Raw genomic sequence first — 9527 nt, forward strand, 5'->3', positions numbered from 1 at the left:
TGCTGTGGTTTTTCCTTTGCTATCTGAAGCTGCTGTATTCAAACGGGTATTGAAATAGCAGCTGGCTTCTGTTTCAAAGTGGCGATGGTAACTTTGACGTTGAAACGGCACCGCTGTCACCAAGGTGCCCGGGCAGAGATCTGTGTGCGATGGGAGGCTGCAAACCAGAAGCGGCGTGGTGGTCTTGGAGGAGGAGGAGGGATTATTTGGCCCCTTCTCTCCTCTCCATGTGCTTTGCGTTGTGCCGGGGAGGTGGTGCCGTACTTTGGCATTGCTGTCGCTGGGGGCTGAGCCCAGGCCTGTGGGTGCCTTGGGGGCTCCGGTAACGGCCCAGGGAGCGACAGCTTCGTGTGGATGTGGGGAAGCGAGCTGCTCTTTGGAGCTCCTGCCGAACTGGCTCCTCCAAACCTGCTTTTTGATGCAAGTGTCTTGTTTTGTGCACTTCTGCATCTGGGACGAGGGAGTAAATTGCTGCTTCAGCATTTGCTGTGTGCAGCGGGTGCTCTTCCTGCATCCTGTGCTGCAGCAGCGGAGACCTCCTGGGGACAGGGGATGCTGGAGCAGCCTGGGGCTGGGCTCGGAGGACGTCAGCACTGGCCTTGCGTGGCTGGCCCTGAACTGCTCTAAAATATACAGCAGAAATACCTTGAGGGAGGAGGGGGGATTTTTTCTTTTTTTCTTCTTTTTTCTTTTTTCTTCTTTTTTCTTTTTTTTTCTTTTTCCTTTTTTCCTTTTTTCCTTTTTTCCTTTTTTCCTTTTTTCCTTTTTTTCCTTTTTTCCTTTTTTTCCTTTTTTCCTTTTTTCCTTTTTTTCCTTTTTTCCTTTTTTCCTTTTTTCCTTTTTTCCTTTTTTCCTTTTTTTCCTTTTTTTCCTTTTTTTCCTTTTTTAAATCCAAAGTGAAGTCCTCCTGCAGCACAGTATGCCTCCAGTGAATCCCAGGGAAACTGGTTCAGCCAGCACCAGTCTGGGCACGGAGGGCACTGCCAGCACTGGGTGCTTTGCCTTGGCAGCAAGGGTTACACTAGGAATGTGAACTGGGAGTAAATAGCCCCGTCTATCTCTGTGGGGGTCTCTGGGTTCCCCAGGACCACTAGCAGAGGATGAGCCATTGGTTTGATAATCCAAATGTCACCTTTTAATTTTTTTTTTTCTCTCCCTTCCTTTTAAAATGGCCTGGTAAGCCGTGACACTGCACAGCCTGGGTCCCTGCCAAAGAGCCCTGGGGCTTGTGTTCCTGCTTGCGCTGCCAGGCTCCTGGCTGCCTCGCTGCTTCATGAACTCCCATTTGCCTTTCTTGGCTGGAAAAAGGATTAAGTTAGCAGGACAGGAAAATTAATTAGCTGCCATTTTAAGGATGTAGCTTTTGTTGCAGTCCAAAGTGTTTTGAAATGACATTGTATCACTGAGACCAACCTGGGGCTGATTAAAAGGCTTTTACCTGCCAGAATACCAGATTTATTTCCGTCGTGGTTCTCCCCCAGGTGATTACAGCTTCAAGGTGAACCTCAAGGCCGAATCGGAGGAGCGTTTTGCCTTCGCTGCTAGTGCCGGCCGTGGAAAGCTGGTACCAAAGTTTTTTCTGCTTGTTTAACATTCAAAATAGCCTTTCTTCGCCCTTTCCCTCTGTACAGGCAGCCTGCCAGCTCGGCACAGGCACCGGCTGGGACAGTAGGGAACTGCAAAGTGAGCGGCAGCTTCCCTGCCCCACCGAGGCTGGGGGAGTGGGGGACGGGGGGCTTCCCACGGGGAGCTCGGGGGTGAGCCTCAGCCTTTCCCAATCGTCTGGTGGAGAGTTGCTGCCTTTTGGTGCAGGTGACCCCCAAAAAGGAGCAGAAATTATGCCACTCTTGGGGGGGGGGGGGGTGTATCCAGCTGGAGAATGTTCCTATAGCTAATGTCTTCGTTGGAGGTGTCAGAGACAGACAAGGGTGGCTCTGCTGCAGCACGGTAAATGGTGAGGGAACCCAAAGCATGGGAAGCGAGTGATAAGGAAGCAAAAAATCATTTTGGTTAGGAAGTAATTGCCATTCCCTGCTTTCTTCAGGGAGGGGGCTGCATTGGTGCTCCCGGGAAGGGGTCATTAGCCACCAGCTTTCCCGAAAAAGCTTTTACCCAGCGCTTGGCAGCAGTGGGGAGCGGGCACACCAGCCTCCCTCACCCTTTACACACAGCACTCGTGGGTCTCTCCAAAGCCAGACTTTGCTTTCCTGCACCGCAGCGATGGCTCCAGCGCACTCCGTCTCTGCTGACACGCAGAGGGGAAGCACAAAGCTCCTCTGCAACTGTCAGGCGTGCGCGATCAGGAGTTATTTTCACAAGCGGTGCTACGGTTCAGCCCTCGCTGAACTCTCTAGGAAAAGAGATTTCTGCCAGCTGTGCTCCCACCCCAGCCAGTGTGATACAGAAAGGACAGCGACAGCGAACGATGCCTGACACAAACGGTGGTCCCCATCTCCTCACCTTGTGAGGGTCTAAACGGCTCCTGCCTGCCTTAGCTTTAAACAAACAAAAATTCCCCACTGAACTCTCACTGACTGGTGAGGAAGTGTATTAAAAACCAGCAAAATTAATGCAGATTAAACCTGCTACTCCAGCAACGAATGCAAATTACCAGCACTTTTTTTTTTTTTTTTAGTATTTAATGTAGTAGAAACATTATGTCCTGTAGCCAAAGCAATTCAAGGCATGATGGCAGTAAATGCGCACTGGGTGAGGCTGGAAACTCTTCCTTTTTGGTCTAATCCAAGAAGCTCTTGGCACAACTTTTGTTTTGCTTTTGAAGAAGGGAAGCTCATCTCTGAAGAACTGCACATTGCAAGGTAAGCACAAGGTAGTTTTGGGGCTGGTTAAGATACCTCTTCCTTAAAACACCGATTATTGTTTTTTTATGCCGTCATATTCAGTGCTGGATGCAGACAGCTGCAGCAGTGCAGTAAGCAGACGAAGGGTGAGCCTGCTGCTCTCTGGTGCAATCACGATGGATGCTGTAGTTAAGCAAACTCCTCCAGTTCTTTGCTAACTTTTCAACCTCCCCCAACGGAAAAGCAGAACAGGGAGTGAAAAGTGATCTTGCTCAAGTCCAAGATTTTAACTCTCTCCAGCCCCGTGAGCAGGCTGTTTCCCCCAGCAACCATTGCAATACCAGACCTTGCAGGAGCCTGTCCCGTGGGTTGGCAGGGGATTAGCACATGGTAGAAGATTCTTTACTATGGTGAAATGGAAGACAGAAAACATGTCAGCTCTGCCAGATACATTGACTAGGAATCTCAAAGGCAGGCAGATCCTCAGCTGGTAACATTTCCCTACTCAATGTTTTGTTTAGCTACTTGTAGCATGCTATTTTGATTCCCCCTACTGATCTTATCTCATAGTAATGAACACCAGGCCAGCCACCCACTTTCACACAGAGCTGCCGTAATTAAGGCAATCACTTCTTGTCAATGCTAGGCAGTCACTTTTAAATATTCAGTCATCAGGGATTTGCTGCAGCAGGCTCCAGGATGCTCAGAAATAAACAAATAAACTCCCAAACACTTTAAGGATATCAATTTTTATTGGACATTGCGAGATCAATAAGAAAAAATAATTTGTACAGCTTTGTGATATAACCATTGCTGCTGAAGAGTAAGGCTACTTGTCATGAGAAGAGACCTGATGCAGCCTAGCAGGACCCGCTCGGAGAAGCGGATGATGTTCTCCACTCACCCCGTCCTGCAGCAGCACCTTCCACCTCGGGCAGGTCCACGTAGCCTTACGGTAGCGCAAATGGGGCTTCTTAGACATTAAGGGTGAGCAGCCCTGCTCCAAGAGACCCTCTGCAAACGGCTCACTGCCAACCACAGTTGCAGTATCAGTCTGGTACAGTGGTTACTGACCTTCTGCCTTGCTTCTCCCTCCCTCTGCTAATTCTGTCTTTCCTCTGTGCCTCGCAAGGTCACCTGGCCCAAGTTCAGCCCTTTCCTCCATGCAGCAGCTGCTGCACAGCAGCCCTCTTCCCCAAGGAAAGAGCTTTGTCCGCAACAGAGAGCTGACCTGATACTTACTATTTTTGAGGCCTTTGGTGACAGCAGCTGGCAGGAGCTGATTTGTGACACCAGCTAGGGGGGAACCAGGACACTTTAGGAAGTAATCCGGCAGCTCAGATGCTTTCAGCTGGCAGAGTAACCCTTTCTAACCAAACCCAGATGCTTAAGAGTGATTGTAGAGCAGCAGCTACGGATATTGCTCTAGCACTGGGGCACCCAATCCATAGGACGGGCAGAGCTAGAAAAAGAGGCTTCGGTTTACACAGTATTTTTGCTAAGCTTTTTGCTTTTGACAGTTCTTAACAGTTTTAAAAAAACAGATGCTAGGACAAAAGGCTGAGTTTCTACGGTGGCAGTGAGACATCCTCAGACTAGGCAAAATTCTAGTTGGCCCCATCATTATCTCAAACTACCATCCTTTTGCTATGTCAGGTAGGTGAATGCCAGACCAAGAGAAATTTTAGCATTGATTCAGCCCCTAAGGGGAGATGAGAATTTAGATGTCAGTAAGAGTTATGGACTGTATCATCTGTCCTAATATATGAAATCAAGACAGTAATCTTAAATCAACGAAGGGCTCAGCTGGAAAAAAGAAATCAAATTGAAAGGCTCTGTTGGCAGAAAAGGGGGTAGTTGTACCACGACCGGTTGATTACCTGTACTGTACTAGTGCCAGCAGACAGACCCAGCTGCTGGACCCTAACCCTGGACCACTGACAGAATGGATATTTCTTATTGATACTTAAATACTTCTCATAGAAGATGACTTGGGAACTTGTAACTGGTGCCAACACAGCATTCAGCCATCTGATGAACATTCCCGTATTCACAACCAAAGAGAACATAAATACAGTGGTTAAACAAGCTGAGCATGGTAGATAATCTACGTGATCAGACGTGAGCTGCCTCCCTCACACAGGCACCAAATGTACAGCCACATCCCAGGCAACTTGGGGCAACACAGGACAGTTTACATTTAAATGAAGGAGGGCAACAAGGAAATAACATGATAATGAAAAACTAGGAAAAAAAAAAAAACAAACCAACCTTCACACAACTATTTTTCAGCCTTGTAAAAAAATAAAAATGAAAGCAATCTTTTTTGACTTCCCGTGTCTACACCATGCAGGTCTCCTAGGCATTCTAGGAACAGGAGACGCTGCCCCTTTTTCTGCTGTTAACTGATGCAGTGCACACAGTATTTCTGAAGGAGTTCCATAAACTGTAGTGCAAGCAAACTGAGAAAATAAATAGCACTCGAACATTCCCTCTTGTCAAAGAACATTAATTGCAGTAAAAACTAGCTTGCTTTTTGTTTTAACTGAAGTCAGCTGCAACTTGTTTTAATATATGAAAATCTGAAGATGTGTTTCACAGCATAACTGTAGAATAATTTACACTGCATTGCCAATTCACAATTCAGTCATTTTCATTAACAGTGTACAAAGAAGGTCCTTAGTTTATATATATATACTTTATAAAGTCTGGAAGATCAATATAAATACTGCTCCAGAAATTAAAAAAGTGTTTACATCCCCGACTTGAATATTACATCTCAGTGTCCTGGATTATTATTATAATCTGTAAAAGTCTTAGCGGCGCAGAGGTTCAAGTTTTCGAAATTTCAGTGATGAGCTGGATGACAAAGCATCTTGGTTTGAAGAAGAATTCACTGTGTCTGGGGACTGGAACAATACTCTACCACGATGATTAAATACATAAAAAGACGGATGGTTCCTTAATGTGTCAAACGTCCTTCAAAGTAAATGTAAAAAGTCAACATTAATACTCTTTTAGAACAGGGGTTTTAGAAGAGTCAGTCTAGGGTATACCAACTTTTACAGACACAGAAATACAAGTTTTGAATCTGAAACTCTTGCTTACTTTATAAGTTTCCTAAACCGAAATACAAAGCCAAGTGTGAAAAATACCGCCTGCTCAATATGCAGAGGTTGTCCACCCCACAGACAAACTTCACCTTCCTTGAGCTTAGAGGCAGGCCTGTGGACTACTGCATGCACACGTACCAAATGTCCCAGCCTTAGTTCAGCTGTCACTTGTGTTAATACCTTGACACTGTTTACTGTCAGCTTTCCATCCCTTTCTGTGCCTGAAGCTAAGGGTTTTAGGTAAATGCTATGAAATACAACAATGTCAACTTGTTTACTTTCCATACTCCCCTGTGTTTTTGGAAATGGGCAGAGAGGCCGTGCCTGCCCATCCAATTTCATATCCTTTTCAAAATCTTGATTCAAAATCCCTTATTTTCTTAAAGTCTTCCATATATTCTCCCTTGAATAGTTCAGTGTGAGATTTAAATAATTCAGACTCTCATAAAGAAGCAAAGGCAGAGGGTGAGCCAGGCATACCGCCCCGTAGTCTATGACACCATTCACGACAGCAGTTTATGACTGCTGAGCTCTTACGTCCCTCGCAGACGTTTCATTCCTCTACCAACTCTGCACAGCAGCAAGATTTTAGGATGAGGAAAAGCAAGAAGATTACTTAATTTGTTATCTAACTTTCTCTGAAATTCAAGACATTGTTGGCTTTCTCAGGTGTGACTGTTCCTCTCTGTTACTGTCTACAACATGCATTTAAGAACTACTATGCTAAAGAGTGAGCTATTTCACAGTGTTCAGTTTGTATAAAAAGTAGCAGATACAGGCACTTCTGAAAAGAAGAAGTAAAACATACTTATTTTTTAGTTCTGAAGTGGCATCCATGTCTTTAAATTCTCCTGCGATATGTACTATCCCATAGCAGGTAACTGCAAAGGCTAACAGAGTCTGAAGAACTATCTGTAACAGAGGGAAACACAATGCAACACACACATTACTTAACGTTCTTAATATTTACCAAAAAAATCTCATCTTTCAAACAGCATCTCCTGCACTTTTCATCCAGTGACAGTAAGTGCTTTGCAGAGGTGAGCAATTCAACAGTAGGGAAATTGAGGCATGGGAAGATTAATTACCCCACCTATTTAGCATGGCAAAAGGGTGGCAGAGCTGAGAAGAGCTTCAGCTGCCTGACACCCGGTCTGTGTTGCACGCACTGAATCGATTCACACGGATCCTTAGAACAAAACACTGTGTTCTCGTGCACTTAAGGATCTGATACCCTCTCCGAGAAACGAGTTGGCTGCCAACACACACTGTGCAGCGGTGGCAGCTGCTGCTTGGTCCATTTGGACCATGCCTGGTTGTCGTGGGTATTTGATCTCCTTACCTTTCTGATTAAGCAAAAATGGAACAGATAATAATTGAAGTGGAATTTAAAAACCAAGCAAATAAAGCAAACTAAAAAAACCCCAACCTTCCTGAAGCAGGCTGTGCTGGGATAAAATGGGCGCGCAGCCACACTGGATAAACAAATGTCAGCCAACAAAAGCCAGAGGGAGGAGGATGTTTATGCTGCAAAGGAGGAGATGAATGCAAAAGCTCTCTGAGCTACGTTCAGGGAATCCCTGGACAAGATGCTTCAGGGTAGTTCTAAAGGAGAAGAGGGAGGTCTGGACCCGGGGTTTGTTCTCTCTGACAGATATAACACACCGCAGGAAGTTGGGACAGAAAATACGGTTCTTTTTGACAGAGGGAGCTCAAATGAAGGTACAGTTTAAAAACTACTTTAGCCTTTATTCTTGCCTATCACGTAAAAAAAAAAAAAAGCATCTGAGAGAGACTAAACTATCCACACAGCATTACCCCTTTCAAACATTGTTAAAAACTTAAACTTACATCTATGGGCAACGTTTCATCTTCCTTTTCTGTTAGTCTCATATAAGAGCGATCTACAAAACAGAAACGCACGCACGCATCAAACACTCCGTATAAGCAAACAAATAGAAACAGCAGTACGGAAACCCCACAAGAACCTGCTGTAGCTCTCAGACGTGTGTCAGTCCCGACCGACCCCCGGGCGAGCTGGGCTGCTCCCGGATCTTGCTGCGGGACTCCGCTCCCCCGGAGGGGGGCTGACGACCCCCGGAGCGGGGCTGGCCCCCAGCCCCGGGCAGCCCCCGCCCCTCACCACCTCCTCTCCTGGCTGCCAGGAGGGAGGACGGCTGCGGGGACGGCAGATGCGAGGGATGAAGCCGCCATCCGGCAGCCCTGTCCGGGCCGGCTGCCGCCGCGCCTGCACGGAGCGAGCCCCGCGCTCCTCCCGGTAAGTTCCCGGCCACCGCCGGCTCCGCTCTCCCCGCGGCGGCAGGGTCAGCCCAGCCGGCTGGCCTCCCCGCGGGGATGATGGTGATGATGATGATGATGGTGGTGCCGCCGCGGCCCGGCCCGGCCCCCGCCCCGGAGCTCCCCCGGCGGAGGTGACGGGGCCCGGTGGGCCTCCCCGCGCCGCAACCCTCCCCCTGAGGAGGCGGCGCCGCCGGTCCGGGCCCCCCAGCCCCGCCGCCCGCTCACTCACGCTGCGCCGCCGAGAAGGCCGCGTGGGCCAGGGCGAAGAGGCCGAGCCCCACCAGCCCCTTCCACACCGAGGCGGCCGCCATCGTCGCCGCCGCCCGCCCCGCCGCCGCCGCCGCCGCCAGGGGCGCCCGCCGCCCCCCGGCGCCCGCTGATGGCGTCACGAAGTGGGGCGGGGCCAGGCCGCTCCCGTGAGGGGCGTGGCTTTTCGCGGTGGGGGGCGTGGCTTTTCGCGGCAGGGGGCGGGGCGGGGGCCGCACCGCCGCTTTCCCACGCGGGTCCCGGGCCATTGAGAACATCCAAGGGTCCCGGGAGCCGGGCTTGTCCCCGGGGGGGCAGCGGAGGGAGAAGCGACCCGCCGACCCCCGGGCCAGGCCCTTTCCCTCCCGGCTGAAAGCTGAGCGTGGGGCCATCGGGGGCCTGGGGTAAATTCCCACTTGCCACGCGTTTAACCTCAAAGCCTGAGGAACGCGCGCAAGAAAAAAATGGTGTCGAGGGATGCACGGCGTGTGCGGGAACAGATGCCCCGACCCCGGGCCGAGCAAGGCCTGGGGCAAAGCTGTCCCGCACAGGCAAGCATCCTGGGTCTTCCGTGCTCCCGAGGCCCAAAGAAAAGGGGCACAAAAGCAATTCTTTGAGGGTGCTTTCTACAAATCACCTTTAAGGTGATCACTGTGGCGTTTATTGCAGCCCTTGCCCCACTGGCTGCACGAATCTCCCCCTTATTTCTTGGTAAACAGGGTAGGAAGTTTCTCCTGATCGCACCTCGGGGCTGACTGCGGCTCCTGGCACCGTCCGCATGCCTTGGCATGGCGTGAACGCACCACCGCCCTCCGGCACCCACCCGTGGGCTGCTGCTGTCCCCAGGCGCAGAGCCCCATCCGCCCCCCAGAAGGCTGGGACAGGGGCGGCCTGCAGCACACCCCTCCGGGGCACCCCACGCACAACACCCTCATCGGCCCCAACCGCCCCTGCGCGTGGCTGCGCAAAGCCAAGGCCTGGGCAAAACTGCTTCCTTGCAGCAAGGCCGTTTGGGGATTTTTTTTTTTTCCCTCTTGCAAACCTCCTGGCGCTCTGGCCACCTTCC

General features: G+C 49.8%; 1 protein-coding gene across 1 annotated transcript; it reads right to left on the minus strand.

Annotated features, from left to right (window-relative positions):
- Positions 1–3534: 3534 nt before the first annotated feature.
- MMGT1 (membrane magnesium transporter 1) lies at positions 3535–8598 on the minus strand. The gene is made up of 4 exons (XM_052813837.1): positions 8445–8598; positions 7766–7818; positions 6723–6826; positions 3535–5780 (listed from the first exon to the last, which is right to left on the minus strand). Exons 1-4 carry the CDS (start codon positions 8524–8526, stop codon positions 5618–5620), a joined length of 402 nt encoding a protein of 133 aa, XP_052669797.1. The 5' UTR covers positions 8527–8598; the 3' UTR covers positions 3535–5617.
- Positions 8599–9527: the final 929 nt, after the last annotated feature.

This window comes from Harpia harpyja, chromosome 18 (assembly GCF_026419915.1).
Source record: "Harpia harpyja isolate bHarHar1 chromosome 18, bHarHar1 primary haplotype, whole genome shotgun sequence".
Lineage (NCBI taxonomy): Eukaryota > Metazoa > Chordata > Aves > Accipitriformes > Accipitridae > Harpia > Harpia harpyja.